General features: G+C 35.1%; 2 protein-coding genes across 3 annotated transcripts in view; one reads left to right on the plus strand and one right to left on the minus strand.

Annotated features, from left to right (window-relative positions):
• Positions 1–20,226, plus strand: part of LOC116294313 (uncharacterized) — a 47,637-nt gene extending 27,411 nt beyond the window's left edge. Inside the window, exons 14-22 of one of the 2 annotated variants that reach the window (XM_031701898.2) lie at positions 11,961–12,277; positions 12,566–12,853; positions 14,392–14,516; positions 15,464–15,520; positions 15,911–16,092; positions 16,307–16,403; positions 16,862–17,038; positions 17,578–17,765; positions 18,499–20,226. In XM_031701898.2, coding sequence (XP_031557758.1) covers positions 11,961–12,277; positions 12,566–12,853; positions 14,392–14,516; positions 15,464–15,520; positions 15,911–16,092; positions 16,307–16,403; positions 16,862–17,038; positions 17,578–17,765; positions 18,499–18,838 — 1,771 coding nt within the window. In that variant the 3' untranslated portion in view covers positions 18,839–20,226. Of the gene's footprint in view, positions 1–11,960; positions 12,854–14,391; positions 14,517–15,463; positions 15,521–15,910; positions 16,093–16,306; positions 16,404–16,861; positions 17,039–17,577; positions 17,766–18,498 lie in introns of both variants that reach the window. The other variant, XM_031701897.2, reaches the window with a different exon arrangement.
• A 747-nt stretch (positions 20,227–20,973) lies between these two features.
• Positions 20,974–25,352, minus strand: LOC116294312 (uncharacterized). Its single transcript, XM_031701896.1, has 6 exons — positions 25,133–25,352; positions 24,124–24,177; positions 23,452–23,623; positions 22,597–22,847; positions 22,069–22,218; positions 20,974–21,135 (listed from the first exon to the last, which is right to left on the minus strand). Exons 1-5 carry the CDS (start codon positions 25,197–25,199, stop codon positions 22,103–22,105), a joined length of 660 nt encoding a protein of 219 aa, XP_031557756.1. The 5' UTR covers positions 25,200–25,352; the 3' UTR covers positions 20,974–21,135; positions 22,069–22,102.
• Positions 25,353–25,788: the final 436 nt, after the last annotated feature.

Genomic DNA, 25,788 nt, shown 5'->3' on the forward strand with positions numbered 1-25,788 from the left:
TCAAAAACTCTGAAGCTTTAGGGTAAGTGGTACACTCAAGCATGAATAAATATAGACCACAAATAAGGAAAACAAATAGAAACGGGTAGAAAGCAAAACGTCAGGTTTAGTACAAAACGCGGGAGGAAAACCAAGAGAAAGCCATATGGAAGCCACTTGGGTAATCAAAGTTTCAATTCTCTTTCATATAAACCTATAGATTTTTGGCGCGTCGAAATAATGTTCTGTATGAGTACAACAACGAATACCTCATCAGTCTTGTGTGTTTTTTTCTTGTTTTTCGCACACTTATAAATGCTCATAACTTTGTATAGCTTTTCCTTAATACTCGACCGGGAAACTGCGCAGATTTATAGCTTATTATCTTTCAATGACAACCCAATAGTTCTGTAAATCGTTATGCATATAATTTAGGAAATTATGGACAGACCATTTGCGTAATTTCTCTTGTTTGCACACATTTATTTTGCACAACGCAAGAGATCAACTTGAATTTAGCCTTCGGCGATGAGGCGGGGCATATATATCAGACAAATTTAAAACCAAATGGAAAATAAGTTGTTCGCAACAACATCTCCCAATCAACCATAACTAGAAACTGCGCACTTTTCGTGGATTCGATGCTCGGACCTGCTAACGTGTATGAATAGAGTTGTTTGTTGACTCTCTCCTGTGCAGTATTTGAGTAAGCCTTTAATTACCAATTATGAATAATTTAGACAACTTAATGGATTACTTCAAACAGCAATAATTTTGACAAACGTCACTACATATTTCTTCTCGAAGTTTGATAAAACTACGCGTGGTTTCAGTCATTTTTTAAAAATTATTCACTGGAAATATTGCCAAATTAAAAAGAAGTTTTAGTATAGGCAATTGAAAAACATAAATTAGATGTATGATTTCATTATCATTATCGTTATTATCATTATCATTATTATTATCTTTATTATTATTATTATTATTATTATTATTGCACAGCAAAATAATAATATTACCACTCTTTTGCTGGCATACATTAACCTTATTATTATTATTATCATCATCATCATCATCATCATCATTATCATTATTATTATCATTATCATTATTATCATTATCATTATCATTATCATCATCATCATCATTATCATTATTATTATCATCATTATCATTATCATTATCACTATTATTATTGTTATTATTATTATCATTATTATTATTATTATTATTATTATTATTATTACTATTCCTTTATTGAGCAGCAAAATAAGAATATTACAACTCTTTTGCTGGTATTCATTAACCTTATTATTATTATTATTATTATTATTATTATTATTATTACTATTATCATTTTTTTGTAGAAAAACCGTTATTTCATATTGAATAATTTATTAATTTAATTAATAAGAATATTTGTAAGATTTTTTTTAGATTATCACTTTAGAATATTATTTCTTTGACTGTTAGTCACTGACTCTTTAAGTAAACTTAACATCTTTTTAATCAGTTAATAGAGATTTATTTTGAGTTCTTTTTATACTGAAGATCCGATAAGACAGCCTTTATTTTTATTGTTTAATTTTCTAAAAGCTTTTCCCCCCAGTAATTACTGACAAAGCATTTGTATGCTGTGTGTGGTAACCTAGTAACCATGTTAGTAAGCGCGGGAAAATGTTTAAATTTTTTAAGGTGAGATTGGCGAGAGCAGAAAATACTAAATGGGTTTTCCACTATGCGATTCATGGTTCGATGTGTGAGTTAGTCGTACCCTGACTGACTTAAATATAGAGGTTGTGTTTCAGTGTTCAATCTGTGAGTTAGCCGTGCCCTGAAGCTTAGATAACCTCGAAGTTGTTTTACGGTTCGATAAAATTAAGGCTCTTGAGGGATTGTGAAAGCTAGAAAATAGGGCAACCCTTCTTGTACGTTACTAACATTTCAATTTTCACCCCCCTCTCCCCTCCCTCCACTTCTTCCTCTCCTGAAATTAAACAGAAAAAGACAGTCGAAAACTCTAGATTCTATTCACGTTCTTCCACACCAGTATTTAATGTCTGTGATTTTCATTCTTGCACAATGACCTGGAAGTACTGTTTTCGTGTTTACCCTTGATGCATCAAAGTCTATATCAAAGAAACTTTTTTCTTTCAAAATCACTTCTCATCTCCACGTCTGTTTCGACTTCTCTCTAATCCGTGTAGCTTCAGCTTTAAATACTTTTAAGACAGAGCACTGATGGCGAGAGGGGGTAAAGTGCGCACCGTCGGCTTCCATTGATAGCAGTTGAATTTCAACTGAAGGAGCTACCGACGTTAAATATAGGTACTTTACTTTTTTTACTTTATTTATATGTGAACAGTGTAGTAGTATGGTTGCAGTATTTTTGTATGTGAAATTTTCTTTTAGGAGATATAAACATTTGAAATATCAATATGCAAATAAGATGACGTAAATTCAAGGCTAATTTATTATACAAAAATGCTGTTATGGAAAGTACTGCTGTTTTTTCATTTGCAAATCATCCTTATGTTTGAAATATATGGCTTTGTACACTTTTAGGTTATTTCACTTCAGAACACTTGTCGTAAATTACAATGCAAAATGTAACCCATTCTTGAATTTACGTCATCTCGTTTGCATATTGATATTTCAAATGTTCGTATCTCTGAAAATAGAAGTCCACATACAAAAATACTGCAACCATGCTACTGCACTGTTCACATATAAGTGATTTTGAAAAAAAAATTTTTCCTTAATATACCCTTTGAATGTCTGCGTCGAATACAACCAAAAAATTCGTTGAGCGTGACTTTTTTTGAAATTTCGAAATTATTGTGGTTAAATAAGCCTTTTTGGAACGCCCTTGAAGTAACTCAAAAGGGAGGGTTCGTTCTTTCGATACTCGTCTAAAATAATTTTCAAGAGTTTTACATGAATGTACTCACTCATATATGAAACGCAAAATTTGCCATTAAACATTTATTTCCTAAAAAGAAAATCACCTTAGGAACAACCTAGGAAACATATTTGATGAGTAAGTTTAGCAAGGTTTGAAGCCTAGACCGCAGAATTAAGTATTAACCAAACGACATGGGTCTGCATAATCTAGAGGCTATATGATTGCAAACTAATAAAGCATCCTATAACCACAATCGTCTAGAAACGTGGGGATTTCTTTCGCTACCGGAAGAGAAAGCTATTACTGTATTAGCTTAATTTGCAATGAAAGTCTTAAATTATTTATAGTGGAGAATATGGAATTGCTATGAATGTGTTGTTCGCTTCTACGCTGTCCTATTCATTTATGCAATAAAAAAACTATATATTTTTTTAGGAAGGAAGGTAGGAAAACAGGAGAGCTCGGAGTAATATCCTCATGACAAGGGGAAGAAGATCACCCCCATTAAGCTGAATTCGCCTTATTTTCAGAAAAGGAAAAAAGCAGAGAACCTGTTGGAAAAAATCTCGCGTGCTAACTCACCTCCGTTTTGAAATTTGAATATGATCAATTACATTCTTAATTGATAATATGGCAATGTGTGTGGTTTGGAGAATAGGATCATAAGATCCAACTACAACCTGCTGGAGAATTCAATTATATTTTGTGCTATAGAGGTTTTGTACCATCATGTGACGGCAGCCATGTTGGATGGCAGTAACGATACGTTTTACATGAGAAAGAATTCAATTCTCAATAGCAGAGGGATTTTATTGTTCTGCCATCCAACCACAGGCAGCCCAAGCTGTATTATGGGCGTGCAATAGGCATAGGGCAACTCCACCCTGATAAGATATTCAACGATTTTGCTGGTTAAAACTGTCGGGAAACTGTTCTGGTAAGAAACCGCAGACGAGAAAATTTTCTTTTTTGTTGCCGCCATTTTGGTTTAAAATTTCAATGACATGCCCGATGTTTGTTTTTTCCATTACTTTTGGAATGATTGCAAATAACTTATAATCCTCCCTAATAACAACCTACCGAGGCAAAAATAATCCTTACTTCTACCCCCATAGGTTTTCGATCGAAATACGACGTTTTCATTGTTTTACCATTCTTTTGAAAAGCATTTCAAAAATAAAATAAAATAAAATTTTTTGTAGTACAGTATATCCTTAAAGTATTACTGTCTACCACCCCTATGGTAGAGGATTTTGCTACTCGCTCCCTGTCTCTCTCACCACTCTCTATATTTCAGTATAACATATGTTTTAGATAATGATGTAAGATATGATCCCGGGGGGGGGGGGGGGGGGGGGTACTCCCATAGATGGACCGTACGGGGATGATCCGCTGAACAGGGTACGGTTTTTCGAGCTTCTTGTCATAAACAGGGTATGCAATTTCACTCAAGTTCCAAGTTCTTCCTGAGTTTCCTGTCATATTCAGGGTTTCTACTTTCGTATTGACCGAAACTGGTTATTATGGTCGTAAAAAAACGATACGCGAGATGACATGATAATTGAAACAGGAACTCAGTGCAATTAATTATATCTTTTGTCATAAACAAGGTCTACAAATTTGAGTTTTTTTGTCATAAACAGAGTACCCCTTTCAGAATCCCAGCGGAACACCCCTACCCAAGTTCTGGAGGAGTACCCCCTCCCCCGGGGATATGATGCAGTGGTATTGAATCAAATATCTCGTTGGCTTTAAATCTAATCGCATTCGCTGCGGCTTCTTTTTAATGATAAAAATTATGACCACATTAACCGACTGTTTGCTCAGATGGTCAATAAGTTTGAATATCAAAATGCCTAATGTCTTCAAGATGCCATCAGTATAACATAACTAGAAACACACTTGTACAAGCGTCTAGTCCAAGCTGATCGACCAATTCAACTAAAGATCATCCGTGAAAAGACTCCAGTAAGTCCGCATTACTTTCTGAAAATATGAGCCGGCCGCAGAGAAATTCCGTTTTTCATTTGAACAGAATATTCTTGTCTTTTAAAATACCAAATTACGAAACCTCTATGCGATTGTTTACAAGGGTGATACGATAATTTGAGAACGAATGAATTTAATGAAAATTTTGTCTATTTTTTTTTTTTTTTTTTTTTTTTTTTCTTCCAGCATCCGACAGATATGATGCTAAAATTCAGCTTTGCGTTGTCAAAACAATTCAATCAAACTTTACACCCAAATTTACTTAAATAGCATTATCTTTACAAGTACCATCTTTTTACTACGAATTTGTTTACCTAATATATTAAACAATATGGTAGTCCATGCCTAGGGATATTTTACAATGCCGGGGAAGTTTATGTTTCAAAAAAATAAATAACGCTTTAAATGATATAGCTATAGTCTAGCTCTGTAGATATAGATTTTTTTTTTTTTTTTTTTTTTTTTTTTTTTTTGTATTGATATTTCATACCTAATTCTAATGAAATGTTATTCATTATATTTATTTTTAAATAGCTTGAGGGAGTTTTAAAATGCGGTTGATTTTTCGCCAACATAAAAGTGAAAATCACACAGAGATTCCGGATTCCATTTTGAGTTTGGTTTATCTAAATGATCAAGCTTCGGGCGAATAGAGGAACAAGAAAAAAGAGAGTTTTTATAAATGCTTTTACGAACTCTCCTTGTTTTTAAGATAGTGAAAGATTCAAATTTCAATCTCTAAACCTATAAAAGGTGACAGTAAAGACACTGTTAAATCAAGTATTGAAAGTCAGAAAAAGCGAGGGGAAAAAAACCAGATAGAAACGGATAGAAATCAATTTTTAAAGGTAAAAAAGAGAAAGATGTGAAACAAGTCATAGAAAAGTGTGAACGTGTTAAATCGAAATTTGACTTTATTTTTTCTGTATTCTAATTAATACTGTCACTAGTATTATCTCAAAATCTAAATATCAAAGACAGAGAAGAAACCATTTTTTTTACAAGTGAGTAAATTGTGCACATTATTATTATTATTATTATAAATTTTGTATAATTATCACAATAATGAAAAATACTCGATCTCAATCTGAAAACTCTTAACTCATTTGAAAAAGCACATTTACTCCATTTTCCACTCTACAAGCAAATTGTTTTTCCTTATTAATTTTGATGAGGATCAACTAAATAATGCAGTACATTACCTACGATTGCTATGAAATCTTGAATCGCTCCATATTTCTCTCGGAATATTAGATACAACTTGGTTCTTGTCTAATACAAACAATTTAGTGCTGCACTAAGAGTTATATTGCGACGTATAAGCTAGATTTTTTTTATTTATTTATTTATTATTATTTATTTATTTATTTATTTTTTTTTTTTTTCACAGTGGCTTTTACTTAACATTTCCGAATCAAAAAAGAAAATTAAAACAGCAATGCGTGCAAATGCAAATGTACATCAAAATTCAAAAGTTAGCTTCAGCAAAAATATTATTTATTCTCAGATTCATTGATATTTATTTGTGTTGTTAAGAATTACGTAATTCATAAGTACTAGATTGATAGTTCCACTAATGGTTCTGAACGCTAGATAAGAATGTCATATTGTTTCGTATAAAACTTGGGTAAATATTGTTCGTTAATAAGTGAGTTTTTTAGTTAGTTGGTAAGTCAATTATTATTTAGTTGGTCAGCCACGTAGGTAGTTTATTTTCATTACTTTTCTTCTGTCTTCCAATTTTTTATTTTTGTATTTTCTCTCAATTCATAAAGATATTAATCGGGTTTACACGTTTATCCGTCCATCCATATCAAACTTATTCCATACATTTATGAACATTTGCTCTTTTTAGCGCCTAGGCCTACGCGGACACATTTTAATGTACTGCGCATGCGAATCAATCCCATATATGGAATTTCAAAATGGCGGACACGACTCGTGTAAAACGTGAGTCAAAATTTCCAGTGAAGTATATGCAGGAATTTTCCTCGGATTTTGCTTCAAAGCAAAGAAAATCGTCAAAGAAAGACAATAATCTTTATGACGTGGTAGTAACTGAGGTAGATAAGTCAAAGAAGCGAATAAAAATCCACTATGTTGGGTATAGTACAAAGTATGACGAGTGGAAATCTTTTGGAGATGGAGCAAGCTTTCCCTTTGTTCGTCATGAAAAGCTGAATATACCTTCCGCAGATTCAATTGGAGATAGACAAGAAATATTCCATGGACAATTATATCGGGAAATCAAGAGAAAATTGTTTTCTGGTCGAAGGGATGATCCAGCTGTACGCATAAAGCTTAGGGTTTAGCCAGATGTCTTTGAAGGAGGACTTGCCACAGTAGTAAGAGGTATAAAGAAAGACAAAAGACTATTTACAGGCTACCATCCAACAGACTCATTGACAATTTCCTTGGTAAAAAGTGGGATAAGCGCATTTTTAATGGTAATGGAGACTTTGCCTTTGTAATTAAAGGAACAGTTCGCTACTGGCTTTCAAAATCTAATCCTATAGTAGAATATAAGTTAATTGGAGATCAATATGTGAAGTCTGAGATTGAAGAAAGAAATTTTATTGTATTTACATTTGTTCGTGGTGATGAAAATCGTTACAATTACAGTACATTTAGTTCATAATACTAGAAATGACTTGAGAAAAAACATTTGATGAAACATAATTACATAATTATAGATAAGAATTAACAACAATGGAATAAGTAAAAATACATTTCTTTGCCAATAATTAATAATTTTGGTATAAGATTATACTTAATATATACATAATTTTTTTAGAGGCAATATAATAGTTTGAAGAAGCAATATTTTTTACTGTTGTTTTGATTGCAATATACATGTAGCTCTACATTGATGTTTTGATTTATATTAATGAATGAAGATTCAGAACATCATTTTTGATACAAGGTATGTTTAAATATCTAGCACATTAACTGTTGTGTTAGAATGTTGATCATCACAGTGAATACCCTATACCCAGTGAATAACCTATTAAAAACTTTATTGTGCAATTAGGCATTTTTTTGTCCATACATTATTTACTCTCTCAAGATGTGCACAACAAGTTTGAAAGCCACAGTTTGCACATTTCTCAGTGCAAGTCTTAATATTATGGCAGCTTTTTGAGCAGTTTTTACATTGATATGTGGCTTTAACTCTCTCACAGCCTTCTGTTTCAAGGAAGTGAATTCTGTTTTTTTTAAAAAAAGAGTTGTTTCAGAGCAGAAATACCTCTATGATTGGTAGATCTAAAATATTTTTTTGAAGCAGTGTCATTAAATTTTTCCATCCCTTGTGTAAAATATGCGAGATTTTTGCACAGTGATAAGAACTCAGGAACATGGGCATACAGCGCATGCATATAGGGTGTCACATCTTTTGCCTGATACAAAGAGAGAAATAAGGAGAAGAAATGTCTGATTTTGCATTTCAAATTGACAATGCTCTCCTCAGATGAAAATGTAAGTTTGAGGTCCCCTATGATTTCTATGAAATCAATCCAGAGTTTTTCAAGATCATTACATTTGTCATAAAATGGAAGAAGTGTAGAAAAGTTGATATGCTGAAATAAAATAAGTTTTTCAGGGCCAGTTAGATCTCTATATTCTAATTTTTTAGTATCTTTGTTGATTTTCCATGAAAATGATATTCCAGTGTTGTTTAGAAAGGTTTCATAGCCTGTCATGTGCTTGTACTTATCCCTTTGAAATCCATTTGGAATTTTTGTTAGCTTGTCAACTGCATCCTGCCTTCTGAGTTCTCTAATCAGTAGCTCAATTAAATTATCTGATATTCTTAAGAATAAATGTAAGTTACTGTATCAATAATTACATGATCAATAGGAATAAAAGGGAAGAGAGGAACAGCTTTACAATTAAATTTTTTAGACTTGGCATGATTAGATATTTCATCAAGGGGTCTTGCTCCTTGCTTTGAATCACTAATTGACCATGTTTTAGTAGTATCATGCCTTTCCATTCTTGGGCACTTGCACCATATGCATGCATGATCTTGGTTTGCCTTTCCCAACCCACAAACTAAAGCTAAAAATTTCCAATCCCCACCCAGAAAATATTCTATGTTATATGTTATATTATTGACAGTAATTTCTTTTAATTTAGACATTTCATTCGTAAGATCAGAAAGGGATATTCTTAAGTTATCATAATCTTCTTGTATTTTTATGACTGCTAGTATGTAATTACCTTTCTCTCCCATAGCAATATATTTTTCGTTTAAAATCGTATAAGTAATGTTTTCAAGTTTTAAAGTCCTTCCAACATTAGTCCCATCACCACTGATTTTGACCTGTATGGTATTACCTTCCAGCAGTTCTCCCTGTTTCTGTAGCCTTTTTATTTGCTCTTCTAAACTCTTAGCAAATTCAATCTGAATACTTTCAGCATCAACAGGGGTTGGCCTCACTTCCCATTGACTATTTAATGCTTGCATCCTCTTTACCATTTTATATTGACATGGAATGTCCTTGGATTTTTGAGCAAGTTCATTCCATGCTTCATTGGAAAGATTGAATTTGTCTTTGATATATAACCAGGTATTCAGTTCATTGATGTCATCACTGGTCAATTCTTTTGTTGGGGCGTTAGTAAAATCTATATCTTGTTCGTTAGCTAGCTCAAAAGTCTCAAACATTCCGGTATCAGGATTAAAAACTTCAACTTTCGTAGTCATAAAATTATGAAGGCCAAGAAAGGATAGTGTTGTCTTGCATTGTTCTTTCAAACTAGATCTTATTCTTGTCCTTTGCTGTGGGGAGTATTCATTGAAGGTTTTATTTTTTTCTGGACCTCTCACTTTGTTTTGTTTTCTGGCAACTTTTACCGCTATTGCTCTGAATTGTTTCTTACAATAGTTCCTTTGTTTTTCTGTTCTTTTTAAGGCGTCCGTGAGTTTTTCTTCAACGTGTATTTTTTTAACCTTTTCTTGGACTAATGATTCTTCAAGTTTTCTTTTTGTTTTCCTTAATTCTCTATTTTCCTCTTTAAGTTTTCCAACATCTAACTCGTAATATATTTTGAACCGATAGGACTTTCCATTTTTCCACGAGTCTAAAATTTTCTTTGCCAACCTGCCACCGCCTTTTAACCGTGCTGCTTTAACTTTTGCTTGTAATTTGTAAATTTGAGTTTTTATCGCACTGATAATTCTGTTGTTGACGGTGATCCCTTTAAGACCCGATTCGTTCAGAACCTTTTCAACAATAGTCTTCAATGCCGACTCATAGCTTTCTCCACCATCGCGTTGTATTTTTTTTCGACAATGTATAAATCAGAAAGCTGAAATTGTAAAATTAGGAAACATATAATTAAAACTATAGTATTCCCGCGCATTTCCAGAAATCGATTCCAACGCTACTTACTTATTGATTTCGTGGAAAAAATGAGGAAATTCTGCTCCTTTCGAACCTCCTTCGGAAGATTGCTCTCCAAGTGCTTCCACAGCAGGGACAGCGAAGAGAATCAGTACGAGAGAGGCAAGAAGTATAACATTCGAATTCATTTTGACCGCGTAAAATCCTTACGAATGTGGGTCTGTTTTACATCAAAATGCGGGTTTTTCCATATACTAATCAATTCAGCTGCTACCTTTTTGATTGGTTGATTTTGGAGCTATTTATAGGGGTTTTTGTGCATGTACGTGTGCTGAAATATGAGGAAAGCCATACAAACATTGACCTCACCGATGATCAAAAATTCCAAATTGACCGGGGTAAAAAATAATCTACGAGATCCAGAAAACTAAAAACATTGAAAGGAGATGTTATTCTATCGTTTTCCGTTGCTACCTTTTTCATATTGTTAGAAGAGATGAATATATCCAACAAAATGTGCAAAAAAATGTTCAAAATTGCGTGTTTGACCGTGATTTAGGAGGGGGCGTGAGCGCCAGTTTCCTTTTGTTGACCTTTTGTTAAGCGTAAGTTTCATATGATCCGTTCATCTGTCCGTTTTTTCGTTCGCTCTCGTACGTTCATTTGTTTGCATCTTATTTTCGTCGCTATGCGTTATCATCATTTATTTATTCGTTCATTTATTCACATTCACTCATTCGTTTGTTTGTTCATTTATTCGTTCAATTATTCATTTGTTCATTCGTTCATTCGTTCATTCGTTCATTCGTTCATTCGTTCATTCGTTCATTCGTTCATTCGTTCATTCGTTCATTCGTTCATTCGTTCATTCGTTCATTCGTTCATTCGTTCATTCGTTCATTCGTTCATTCGTTCATTCGTTCATTCGTTCATTCGTTCATTCGTTCATTCGTTCATTCGTTCATTCGTTCATTCGTTCATTCGTTCATTCGTTCATTCGTTCATTCGTTCATTCGTTCATTCGTTCATTCGTTCATTCGTTCATTCGTTCATTCGTTCATTCGTTCATTCGTTCATTCGTTCATTCGTTCATTCGTTCATTCGTTCATTCGTTCATTCGTTCATTCGTTCATTCGTTCATTCGTTCATTCGTTCATTCGTTCATTCGTTCATTCGTTCATTCGTTCATTCGTTCATTCGTTCATTCGTTCATTCGTTCATTCGTTCATTCGTTCATTCGTTCATTCGTTCATTCGTTCATTCGTTCATTCGTTCATTCGTTCATTCGTTCATTCGTTCATTCGTTCATTCGTTCATTCGTTCATTCGTTCATTCGTTCATTCGTTCATTCGTTCATTCGTTCGTTCGTTCATTCGTTCATTCGTGCGTTCATTCGTTCATTCTTTCTTTCTTTCTTTCTTTCTTTCTTCCTTCCTTCCTTTCTTTCTTTCTTTCTTTCTTTCTTTTTTTCCTTCTTTCTTTCTCTTTTCCTTTTTCCTATGTTTTCTCCCTAATTTTCCTTGTACTATTCGCTTCGCTCAATCATTTGTCTCTTCTTCCATCCATTCACGTCTGAACACGTGTTTACATCAACAAGACAGATTTATCAACTCTCTTTTCAATTTCCCGACTAACAGTTCCTTATCTTATATCTATACATGTCATGTAAATTATCATTTCAACAAAACATGAATGCATTATCTATATTCGATATTTATATGAAATGCTTTATAAAACAGGTCTTTACCTCGGTTTCACGACAAACCTGCAACAGACAGCGACTCAGAACAACGACCTGATAAAGAAAAACACGACAAGCCTGCGACAGACAGCGACTCAGAACAACGACCTGATAAAGGAAAACACGAAGAAAACCCGAAAGAATCTTCAGACACCGAAACTAAAGCGACGAAGAAAGAAGAAAATCCAAAGCCCTCAGAAAAACAAGAAAAAAATAAGGAAGGAATCGATAATATGGCTTTTACGACAACAAAAGATGACAACGAAGAAGAAAAGGCGATGAATTCAATCTTCCAATCCTTCAATAATTTCACAAGTAAGTTTAAATTTTCTTCGGATAAAATCGATAATGTTGAGGCCGGTGAGAAACCGAAAGATGCTGTCGACAATTCTGCCGAAAAACCACCGAAAGATGAATCAATTATCGTAGATTCCGGGGGGGAATCTAATTTATCCCTGGCAGAAAATAAAGGTAACCAAGGGAACGAGACAGAGGAGCAAAGCTCCATTGAAACTAATGAAGGGAATGCAGCTGATATAAATAATAAAGAAAACGATGATAAAGAAAACGAATCAACGAATATTCCCGAACGAACAATTTCAGTGCCCGAAGTCACGACGATCGTGACGGCGCCAGAGCCGAGTGAACCCGAACAAAAGCCGGATGAAAAAAGAAAGAAAGGCGGGAAAACCGCGAGTCGGTCCGATAACGTGCTGTTCTTTGAGGGAGCAACGCTGTCGTCTCCTGATTTGGAGTTAAAGAGAAGACATAGTACAGACTTTGTGTCGGTGCCGAGACCGCTGAATGAGGAACTTATTCAACAGGATATGGAGAAAAAGGGAATCCCATTCAAGAGAAAATCGACCAAGAAAATTCCACAAGGAACTAGAGGTAAGAATAGAAGTAATAAATTTAGCTTTAGTTTTTGATAAATAAATATGATATAATATAATTTGTGTGACCATGTGAGTCAAAGTCCCTTGAGATGTGAATAATATTGAAACAACCGTCATGTTGGTTTATCTAACACGAGAAGCTAATGAGGAATGCTTTGCTATCGTCGACCAAGATGGCGGCAATGACGTAGCATGCACCTGTTCTATACCTATAGTCTGTCCATCTTTCTGGGTTTTTTAGTTTTTTGTTTTTTTTGTTTTTTGTTTTTTTTCGATTAAGCTTTTTTTGTTTGTTTGTTTGTTTGTTTGTTTATTTGTTTGTTTGTTTATGGATATTTGTTTTCCTATTTGTTTACGTATTTGTCTTGGTTTTTGTTTTTGCTTGCTTGAAGACTTGGTTGAAAGCCGGTCCTATAAAATATTAATCAGGAAAAAAAACACTTAACAAGCAATGAAAGAAAGCCGAAAAAAGCTAAAAGTAACTGACAAGGTAAAAATTAAAGGTGCTAACCGCATGAATTTTTGAAAAGGAAAAAAAAATTAACTAAAAAAAATATCGGTCTCATTTACAAAAACATTAACAAGGTCTTGTTCACTAGATTCCAGCAGAGAAGGAGAAAAAAGTTGAGTTTGGTTAAAACTGAATGACAAAAGGAGTAAAAAAATCTTAGAAGAAAAAGCGGTTAGCTTTTAATTATAAAATACATTGCTCGTGGCTGCAATACTTCTTGTTTTTTTTTTTAGGTTTTATTTAATTAAATTTCCTTAGAATAAGGTTAATTAAGAATCTTCGGTCATCGAGGTTATCTTTTTTCAATTTGCTGTCATTTTCTTGGAGTGTTTGTCAAGCTGAGCGTGGACAGAAGAGACTTGAACTGACATTGTTTCGCGAAACGATGGACACTGATTTTGGCAAAGGTAACACGGAATATATCATCGAGGAAAAAAACACCAAGCCAATTTAATAGCAAAGTTCTTGAATGACTTAGAGCCAAAAACAAGGGGTTTCGACCGCAGTTTTACTGAAAACTTAACCACTTAATCGTCTTAGTAGCCTTAAATACGAATAATATGTTTATATTTTAATTGCTCGCAATTGTTGGAGGATTTAAAAAGAAAAGGCAATAGAGTAAGCTTCTTTTAGCGGAATTCTAATCGGGTTTATTTTGCTTTAAGTTCAATTATTTTAAGAGGAGGCGATGGTTAAAAATGCGAAGAGACAAAACACCAAATTCAACTAAGGTGTTCCATTAGAATCATATATGGAAAGGAAAGCAAGAACGACTGCAAGTGTCACTGGTATTGATGCTGTTGTCATTGCTGTTTCAGTCAAAGCTGTCAGTTGCGCTGCAGCTGTTCTTATTGCTGCTTCTGTTCTTGTTGTCATTGGCTGCTGTTAGTGCTGCTTATGCTGTTGCCATTGTTGCTGCTTTCCCTGTTGTCGTTGCTGTAGTTGTTCAAATTCTACTAAAATTAAATATCTTTCAAAAGAACATATTTATCATAAATATTCCTTTATCAATATTTTTCCAGAGCAAATGAGACGGGAAAGCTATTCTCCTCGAGTGGAGCGCAAGTCAAGATCCTTACAAACGAGCAGTCCTCTTGAGATAAGACGTAAAACTCTTGCGGAATTGGCTATAGAGAGCGGATACAAGGTAGAAGCATAACTTACGGTCGATAATGGTGTAATTCCCAATGCGCATGCTCTGAAAATGGGCGGGAAAATGGCAAACGCGTGTCAAAAGTATCGAAAAACTGTGAAATTATGAACATCAATACTCAAAATGCATTATGGGCGATGTGAATGAAATATACGACAGATCATAACATTCATATGGAATTTTTCCAAACTTTGTCTGCAAGTGTTTCCGGTATATATATATTTATAAAAAAATTGATTGGTTGGCTACCGTCTTAATATCAGAGGACAGAGACACGCTTGCGCAAAGTCGTTCAAAAATATTTTATAAAAGCAATATAAAAAGGCTGCTTACGTATGTCTCTGTACTGTGATATAAACACTCTGGCAGTTTCAGAGCACTCGTAAAGCAATAGAACCAATCGGCTACGCCTCGTGTTCCTAAGCTTGCTTATCTCGTGCCCTACAGTTCCCAGCGTGTTTATATCACGCAGTACATAGACATGCATGCGCGTTTTAAATTCCTTAAATATATATTGCATATGAATATAATGCATTTAAAGCTTGGTAAGCAAAATGCAACAAAAACCATCACTTTAAAAAAGGACAAATTCATATGTTTATTGGTCTCGATAGGGGCTAGTGAGATGCCTTATCGAACACTCCTTATTAAACCGCGCGGCTTGTGTTATATACACCGAATCAAAACATGGCGTTCACTTTGAGCCACTAACTAGCGACTGACTAGCCTCGTGCGTGTTCACGTGTAATAAAGACAAAAGGGTTTTCACATCTTAGAGAGGCTAGTCCAGAACAATAGTGATTCAAATTGGTGGCCATATTTAGATTCGATGAACAGTCACCATTTTCTTTTTGATGGTACGAAGGTAGAACGAAGTAAATCCGAAATTGTCCCGAAGTCTTAGGCATAGGCCAATCTTATCATTACTTTGATTATTCCAGAATCCCAAAGCACCTGCCGATAGTGTTGATGGATCCAGTGAAACTTTGGATTCCGAGGTATGTACTTGGCCTATCCAGGTGAGCGGTGAATTTGTTTAAGCAAATCACAGCGCGTATAGCTGTTTTGGCGCGGCCTTCATTCCCAGGCTACTACTGTAACCCAAAGTATTTTTCTGCTTTCTTTCGACTAATATATAATATATGTGCCTACAAGAAGCAGAAATATAGAAAGAAAAAAGGAAAATAATTTCATTTTACTGTCATTTTTGCTTCATTATTTTAAGCTCCAAAAAAGCTTAGGGCCGGTCATTTTGTCCACTCATGCTTTGCGCGACGCGTTAACCGCTCAGCTGGGTCTTGATAGTTGCAAGCAGGGCTGCTTGCAAGGTGAATGAAATGCGCGCGCTCTTACGCATTTTCTGACCACTAATTTTCCTTTCGCCACAGGAATCCCACGAAAAGATAATCAGCGCTCCAGCCAAAAGTGCAAAGGGTTCATCAGAGATTCCGATAACAGGCGAACTGTACTTAACCCAAGAGTACTGCCAAGAGACCAGAGTATTCACAGTTCACATACACACGGCTAATAACCTGGCTATTGCCGATACTAAAAGAAAGACATCCGATCCGTATGTATACAACTAGAGTAGAACCTGTATAATACGGCCACTTGTTATTCGGCCAACCTCTGTCATGCGACCTCCTATTATTATTACAACCTCTTTTATACGACCACATATTAAAATGACAACCTCTTTCATATGACCACATTTTAAAATGATAACCTCTGTTATACGACCAACTTTTATTATATTATCTTTGCGTGTTCCTTTGCTTTTTTAGGTACGTGAAAACCTACCTTCTTCCTGACAAAAGAAGCAAAAAGAAAACAAGGACGGTGCGAGACAACTTGAATCCAGAGTTTGACGAGGTCGTTAAGGTACAACTAACCAACGTCTCTCTTATTAGGGAACGTTTACTAGGCATGAGAGGAGGGCTGGTGGAATTTAGGGAGGCCACATAAAAAAGCACTCAAGGGGGGCACCCAAAAAATAATCAGCGATTAGAAAATTTCGCTGATTTCATTTAACTACATCGCGTATAGTGCATTTCAGGCTGGGCATGCAACATGCAACATGCAACATGCAACATGCAACATGCAACATGCAACATGCAACATGCAACATGCAACATGCAACATGCAACATGCAACATGCAACATGCAACATGCAACATGCAACAAAATCTTTATCAACCTTTTTTTATTATGGTTACATGCAACATGCAATTTGCAATTTGCAGCAAAATTTTTATCATTTTTTTATAATGGTTACATATACTATGTTTTTTTCGAGGATCCCCTGATTTACTTCAGTTTTATACCATTTTTTCTCACAGTACCATATCGGATACGACGAGTTACTCACCCGTACGCTGCTGCTGACCGTGTGGAACGATGATCTCTTTAGTCGTGATGAATTCCTCGGTGAAGTCGTCATCCCTCTTGGTTCGTTCGTAGAGAAGGGAAACTCGTTGATTAATTCTACTGCAAAGTGGTACAAACTTGGAGAAAAGGTATCGATGAAATATAACTTTGTGCGAAAACTGAAGTTGACTGAGCCTTATCATTGGCTGGGTAGTATTTTCGTGCACTGTGATTGGTTAAAAACGTCTCCTTAAAATCTGAACCATGACTGTTTCGTGTGACATGCGAAAGAGTAAGAAGAGTCTAGAGAAAGAATGACAAAGAAGAAAATACAGGAATGAAGAAAAGGAGGAAAGGAAGGAAGGAAGGAAGGAAGGAAGGAAAGGAGGAAGGGAGGAAGGAAGGAAGGAAGGAAGGAAAGGAGGAAAGGAAGAAAGGAAGGAAGGAAAGGAGGAAAGGAAGAAAGGAAGAAGGAAGGTAGAAAGGTAGGAAGCAAGGGATAAAGGGAGAAAGGAACGAAGGAAAGAAGCAAGCAAGCAAGCAAGCAAGGAAAACACGATGAAGGGAAGGAAAGGACTGAAAAGAAGGAAAGGAGGAAGGAAGAAAGGGAAGAATGTTGGAGGCAAAAAAACAGCCTTTATTGAAACATATTATTCTCATCTTTCTTACAAACTTGATTTCACTACAGACAGACTATGAGGAAAAGTTGACAATCCCTGAGCTGATTGTAGCCCTCAAGTACGTCACAGGAGATAAGACCAAGAAAAAAAGCAAAAAGTCTCAGCCAATGAAAGGGGAGCTGATGCTCCAGATACTAGAGGCCAAGAACCTACCAGGGAAAGATGCAGATGGCATGTCCGATCCCTTCTGTAAGATGTAAGTATAAAAATGAGAAAATGGCTCGAGTTCATAATAAATAAACTTTATTTAAGTAATTATTATATATAGTCTCGAGCCAAGAGATTTCTTTACCTTGGGCGTAATATTTTTCATTTCAGAGCAAGTGTCATTCCCTTGAGTATCATTTCTTTGTTTAACTGTTGCACATGAGAAGACACATGAATATGAATACAACTCAAACACTAGAAACTTATTCTCGAGAGAATGACACGTGGTCTGAAATAGAACATTCAATACCACACCTAGAATCACACAACATGCGCAGTCTGCCTTAATTCACTTTTTCGGCGCTAGCCTTCACGTGGTATAAATTCTTTTAGATTGTGCTACTGTCACCAAAAAGTTCGGACATCGTTCTTGAATTTCCGTACAAATGTACTGACTTTAAATGAACTATTTACTTGGTTTGTTTAGTTAGTTCTCTAAATACAAGTAAAATATCATTTTTCTAGCTTGATTGAAGCTTTTCTTATTGCTGTTAAGAGAGCTAACTAAAGAAATCTATCTAAATTTTCTCTTTAAACTCGGTGAATTTGTATGGGAATACGAGAACGATGTCCGAACTTTTTGGTGACCGTAACACAATCGAACAAAGTGTTTACGACGTGATGGCTATCGCCGAAAAGGAGAATTCACGCCACTCATGCGCAGGCTGTTTTAAATAGAACAGCTATAATCCTAAGAACGTCTGATCTCGTTTTCTCCTCAGATCCCTCCTGCCTGACAAGAAAGGGAAAACAAAGCACAAAACTCCCATAATCAAACGATCTCTAAATCCTTCCTGGAACTACAAAATGGAATATGAAGACTTGAGTATAGACGACCTTAACGAAAGGGTCTTAGAAATCACTGTTTGGGACCACGACATTGCGTCACGTGACGAATTCCTCGGCGGCGTAAGACTGGGCACGGGTGGAAGTGGGAATGAATGGGATGACTCAACAGAAGATGAAGCGCAAATATGGCACACGATGTTAAACCGAAGTAATGTCTGGATTCAAGTGGTTATTCCATTGAGACCAACTATGGATTCAAGGAAAAATATGTGAAAGCCTATTAGAGGCTTTTTATTCCCATAAATCCGTGCTAGAAAATATTTAAGCTGCTTTTCTTCGGTACACGAGACGTAGACTATCTATACTCTACGACTAAAAGAGCTACGAATTCTTCTAAAGATATTTCAGCAAAGGGCTTTATAAAAGATACAAGAAATATCACTTGTACTCGAAGAAGAAGGAAACTTTTTAAAATGTAATATGTAGTTAATGGGAAGGAGACATATTCCACTCATACAGATAAATAATTCATTGCGAGGATGCTGACTAAAGGAAATATAGAGCATTATTGGCGTGCCTTACTAACTCCTAATCAAAATTTATAACCCTCTGAAATTTTAGTATTTACATGGACAATATTTAATGTTCTAGTAATGCACGCTGTTCAAAGATTTTATAGAACAATATGGCTGGAGCAAAATCAGAAAATAGATAAAGCTTCTTGCCAAATAATTAATCCGCTAGCATTGCTTAGAGTGAAGCCTCATTTCTACGTTCAACACAAGTCTCATTCTCATTATAAGGCTCCCGAAGAATTTAACGTGTATTGAGGCCCCGTCCACATTTATCCGGAAATCGAAAATGTTTGCGTCCACACGCAGCGTATTCGAATCGTTTTCACCATCCCGCACACGTATCCGTTTTCGTAAAATTTGCGGATACGGACACAAAAATTTCCGGACACGTGTGGACGGTCCTGTATCCGCAAAAAAAATATTTGCGGATACGTGTGGACGGGGCTTTGAATCAATTTATTAATAAGGTCATTAAGCCTCACTATATTTTCATGTTTAAGGTCAGAACTAGCCTCATTTCAATGTCAAAATGTCAAAGAGAGCCTCGTCTTTGTGTTCAACGTCAGCTTCGTTTCCGCGCACATCGTCAAGAACTACCAAAATATGTTAACTTCTGCCTCGTTTTTATGTTAAAGAAAAATGTTAACCTCGCTTTCATGTTTAAGGTAAAGCCTATTTTAATATGTATAAGTCAGAGCCTCAACTTCAAGCAAGGTCATTAGTCCTCGCCATCTTGCATCAGGTTAATATCAGCCTCACATCAATGTAAAGTCTTGACAGCGTCACCCTCATCTTCATGTGTTTGTCAGCATCTGTCTGTTAGGTGGCTGTATCGGCAGTAAAATCTCGATCTTTTTACTCAAATAGTGAGGACACTTTAACTCGTTTATCTGGACATCAGAACGAACTTCCAACCATCTTCATTTATTTTAACCTTCTTTAACAGGAATAACATCATGCACGCAGCATGTTGGCTTTCATTGTCAGCATTGCCTAGCTCAACAGACTAGTACCATTTTGTGTTAGTCAAAATAGTTAGTAGAGCTACAAACGTTCCTTGAAGGATTAAAAATGCACTCGTATGAACCCTTAACCCCACGATATATCTAGGAAGATTCTATCTCTTTTTTTTTGATCTTCATATTCGAATAATTCGCTCATCTTCAGAGCAGTCATATTTAGAACTTGGTAAAGAAAAAAATTTAAACTTTTAAATATGGACAAAAGTAATATTAAAATGCTTTGTTAATATTATATATATAATAGATATATAAATATAGCCATATAAAGTCAATTGGAATATTTATCACTAGGTATGACCTTCCACTCATCAAATATTAATATTTAAAAAGAATTAAATTTTGAATTTTAAAAATGGACAAATTATTATATCATTAGTAATAAATAATATTGGTGTTGTATTAAAAAAAGGTCTTGTGATTGCTAGCCGCCATTTTGAATTTCGAATGTTTAGACGCTGTATTTTTGGCAACGATCTTACTCAATCAACAAATGATCAAAGGGTGCTGGATTACATGTTAGTTTTTAAAGTAAAAAAGAGCTCATTGGTTCGTAATTGTTAGGATTCAAATTATTTTTGCAGTCAAGCATTAGATAAGCAAATTTAACATGACATGCAAATAAAAATGAGAAATACTAAAACAATCTAGCAGTATAGCTCTTCTCTGCTCCTCTCTCCTCTCCTCTTCTCCACTCTCCTCTCCTCTCCTCTCCTCTCCTCTCCTTTCCTCCGTGAAAATTTAAACTCCAGCCTACATGTTTTTCTTTTTGTATTCACAGGCGAAACTTAAGAGTCAACAATCAACCACAAAATTATCCATTTCGCAAATTTATTCATTCAATACCTAAGTAACATTACATTAATACTATCGACAGAATAAACAAGAAGTTTAGATTTATTTTTCTCTTGTTGAATGGCACGAGAATGTCCTATCCATTCTAGTTCTTGAACTTGATTCTTTTTTCTTTGCGAAACTGGAATGAAAAAAATAGTGACGTCATTGCCGCCATATTGGATGGAAATCACGAATTACATAAAAATAAGTGGAGTATTACTCAAGTAAGCATCCTTACATACCACCAGAGTAAGAAAACTTTACTTGTGAATAGACATTTTTCAAATTGGAAAAAAAACTTTACAAAGATCTAGCCTCATTTCAACATCATTTAAATTTTATTATAAATGCCAATAGTAAAGTATAGACCATTCGCGAATTAGCGTTAATTGCATTTATTTCAGTGTAGAAATACCAACGGTAAAGTAAAGGTGCGGACAGACGGTGCAACATTGCACGCAACATTGCAAGCAACAAATTTGAATCGGGGTGACACACATTGCAACAAAATCACGCAACATCGCTTGTGTCAGCCTGCTATGTTAAGATATTTGGTCAGCAGTTATAAATTTGGTGCAAGCTGATTGGTTGGAAATTTCAAAACGTTGCAGGTAATGTTGCAGCCATGTTCACATGATGAAATTCGTTGCGCCCAATGTTGCAAGAGTAGAGCGCGATTCAACTTCAGATTTGTTGCATGCAACGTTGCGTGCAACAAGTTTGGGGTAGACACGCTGCAACAGTCCTGTTGCGTGCAATGTTGCACCGTGTGTCAGCACCTTAAAGATTGCATAACTAAAACAATACAAGCACTTTAATAATTCCTGGAACACATGAATGTTCAAAACAATTCCATATGAAATCGCGACTAAACCTATGCAACTCATACAGCATTCGAATTGTTTACATGACTTCGACAATACATACAAACACTTTGAAATTCCACAGACCTTTACTGTAACACATGAATATTCTACAAAAAAAAAAAAGGGGCTAACCCTGAGCATTGGAGAACTCGAAACTGTAGTAGTTTGTACTCATGTGTCCTTCAGGGATGCATTGTGGACCTTACCTCTACAAGAAGCTGAGCAGGTTGATGATCACCTTTAGCAAAGGTTACATGATCTTCGACAGTATTTCAAGACGAGAGGAAATTTGTTGTTACATAGATTAATACTGGCATAATGCTTACAGATTGAGTACTGGTCAACACAGTTACTATCTGAAAGAGAAAAATATGTAAGACGTATAAGAGTGGCAGCCATTTTGGATGATGTTCACTATAGGTGGTTTGTAATCATCCCTAAGGGAATAAAAGTGGTAGCCATGTTGGATGATGTTCACTATAGGTGGTTTGTAATCATTCCTAAGGGACTAAAAGTGGCAGCCATGTTGGACGATGTTCACTATATGTGGTTTGTAATCATCCCTAAGGAAATAAAAGTGGTAGCCATGTTGGATGGTGTTCACTATAGGTGGTTTGTAATCATTCCTAAGGGAATAAAAGTGGCAGCCATGTTGGATGATGTTCACTATAGGTGGGTTGTAATCATTCCTAAGGGACTAAAAGTGGTAGCCATGTTGGATGGCACTAAAATACCTTCGGTAGGGGGAACCGTCGGGCGAATAGACTCAGCCTTGTACACGTAGTTACTGAAGTTTACTCCGGTACACGGTGTGTCTGATCTGCCATCGCAATCCTTATACTCCTTCCCAAGGCAGCTTTTGGACGGACCGTCATTCGAGTATGTAGACGCTGAATTTTTCCCACTCCAGCACTCGCCAAAGAACTGCAACGAGAAGTGAGTGTAGTTTTTCTGAAGGACTTTCCTGGCGCATCTACAAGCAAGGCTAAAAAGAATGAAGGCAAGGCCAAGTTAGTTCAGTCGTTTTGTAGTGAGTAGAAGATGTGTTCAAGTGGAGTGAAGTCATTAAACCTGTGAAAAATAGATGTTACACTAATATACTTTAGTAGAACCTAATTCCATTGTTTTCTTTTGTGTCTATTTAACTATTACCGACGTTGACTAGTATCTCTTATAATTCACGGGTTAAATGCCTTCACTCTATGTTTAAAGTAGAGATAAGCAAAGCGTTCAGCTTCATGACCATCGGTTTCAAAAAGAGTTGTCCAAAATTGGCATGTATTTTGCAGCAAGATATAAAACCTTAAGATATAAAACTATGAATTATATTTGCGAATGAAGAAGGTCGATTCATGTCGTGTAGTGGTACATAAATTAGATGTAATCGTAAAGGTTTTTTCTAATAAAGGGAAGGAATTGGAATATAAGAACGATATGTGAGAGGAGAGGAGTAGAGAGAAGATGAAACGAGGAGAGACAAGGCGAGACGTGACGAAACTGAAGAAGGTAGAGCAGATCAGCCTTGAAGAACGACATGAAAGTAGGTGAGAATTTCTTCCAGTTGTCGAAATAAATTTTTCATCACTTACTCTTGCATGGACTGAACCGGCTTTTCCCAGTCAAAGATATGGCCATCAAAGACACCGCTACTTGGATCCCTGTTACTCAACACCAGCTCGGGCAGAGGACGGGGCGTGTCCATATGGTCACTATAGCAACCGATCTTTGTGATCTTCGCATACTTGCAGCTGCTGAGCACCTCTAAGGATAAAAATAACAACCCCTTAATAAACAGCAACAGATGAATACAACATAAATATAAGGACACGTGATAATTTTCCTTGATTTTGAGTGGTAAGAGTCAATTTGAGTCGCATTTATATAGCTTTACTAAAGGTAAGTAACTATACTGTTCAATAATAAATTCAATCACCCGAATGATTGCCATATAAATTGCATGAAAATTTCCCACTGTGAAAATTTGGCGGGGAATTAATATCGCGCCGTTGATAGGTAAATTATGTGCATTTTTTGATCATGTGATAGTTTCCCGCTATAAAAAATGGCGGGAAATATCCGTCAAGTTGCGGCTGCGTTTACAAATACTTCAATGACTAAGTTCCGCGGAAGTATCGATGCTCAAATTGCGCATTTATAGATCACGTGATTATTTCCCGCCATTAGACTGTCAAAAAGGTTATTGGAAAATGTGAATGGAACTATTATTTAGGAGTAATTATTGATACAATTACGATCAATACCTTTGTCATTGTTTGCCTCTATTTGGTTTGGAAATCCAAAATATCCTTGAAGCCCTAGAATAAGGCAAGAAAAAGAAGAATAAAGGATGAGAATGACAAATTATCACCTCCCATCCCCCTTCACATCTTCCCTCTGCTTTTTTTTCAATAATTCCTTTAACGTTCTTAACGCAAATGAGTCCTAAACATTTAAAATAATTTCAGATACACAAATTATTTTCGATTATAATTTGTAATTGTAATTTATATATATTTTAAAGCATTTTAAATATCTGTGAAATATCATGAAGTTTCTCAAGAAGAGAAAAAAGACTACCGATTCAGTATCGGTTTAATTCGTCCCTCTTAAATATCAAACACTTTTCCTAAAAGCGAATGAAAAAGGATATATATTTTGTGTATGTATTTTGTCTGTGAATTAATACCAGAATGAGTATGGGCCTCAACAAAATTCAAAAATCACAGTCCAAAGATTTTTTTTCTTTAAAATGGAACTGAGAAAATTTAAAATTTGAAAAGCAAAGACATCCAAAACTTTACTTTGTCGGTTGATATATTTTATCGAAAACGTCAAGACTGTTAGTTCTAGTTGTAAAATTAGCTGTAAAAAGGCCTAAGCATTAGTGAAATTAAACAAAAAAATTAAGGTGATTTACAAGAAGACTGAAAGTGCAAATAAGTACATAAAAAATAAGTTTGTCTAAAATATTCGTTCTTATAAAAAAATATCGTGTTCTTTTAATTGGTTGGAAATTAATAAAGCCTATTCTGATTGAAACGTGCGAATCTGACGCGCATTAACCGAGTAAGGTTTTTATATTTAACTAAGCTATAAAGGACAACTTGTAAGGTTTTTATATTTAACTAAGCTATAAAGGACAACTCGTACGTGATTTTTGAATTATGAACAAAAGAATAAAGATGGAAAATACTTTTTTTCGATGAGCAAAATAGGAATTAGGAAGTAATTTTCTTATAGATTTAAAGATATTGTTAATTTAAACGATACCTTTGCAAAAGATGGCCGCTGGAAACAAGGCAACCACGAAAAACAGGATCATCTTTAGCCTCTGCATTTTCGAAAACTTTTTTCTCCACAGAAATGAGTAAACGTTTGACAATACTTCAAATACCACTCTTATATATAGAACTCTATCTTAAGCTCAGCCGAGCCCAGAACGCATGGAAAATGACTTAGAAAACACTCTTTTCTCAACGATAAGAAGTCCTTAAATACAGAAATGTAAATAACGTTTTGACATCTTCAGAAAAGATAGTTTCCTTGCTTTTATCTTTGGTTTTCCGGTTCATTCTGTTTTAATATACCCTAAATATACATACATTCTCTAATACCTTTAGAATAAATAAAAGAAAAGCCAAAATGACAGAAAGAGAGGTTTAAATTCGGTGTCTTTCTCGCGCTTGTTTAATATGGTTCCGACGTTTCTAAATCGGATACTTTGAAGTTAAAATAAAAATAAAAATACTCAATAGCAATAATAATAAAATTTCTACAAATCCAAACTATATTAAAACCTAACGTTTACTTATTGATAATATACGTAATATATATGTTCGTTTTTTAAAAGAGTATTTTTAATTAATATTTTTGATCATTATTGTGTTTGTATTTCATACGGGACCATATCTCGTGTTGGAATAAAA

Source organism: Actinia tenebrosa, unplaced genomic scaffold, assembly GCF_029948245.1.
Source record: "Actinia tenebrosa isolate PJP-AT-01 unplaced genomic scaffold, QUT_ActTen_1.0 PGA_scaffold5__44_contigs__length_20552954, whole genome shotgun sequence".
Classification (NCBI taxonomy): Eukaryota; Metazoa; Cnidaria; class Anthozoa; order Actiniaria; family Actiniidae; genus Actinia; species Actinia tenebrosa.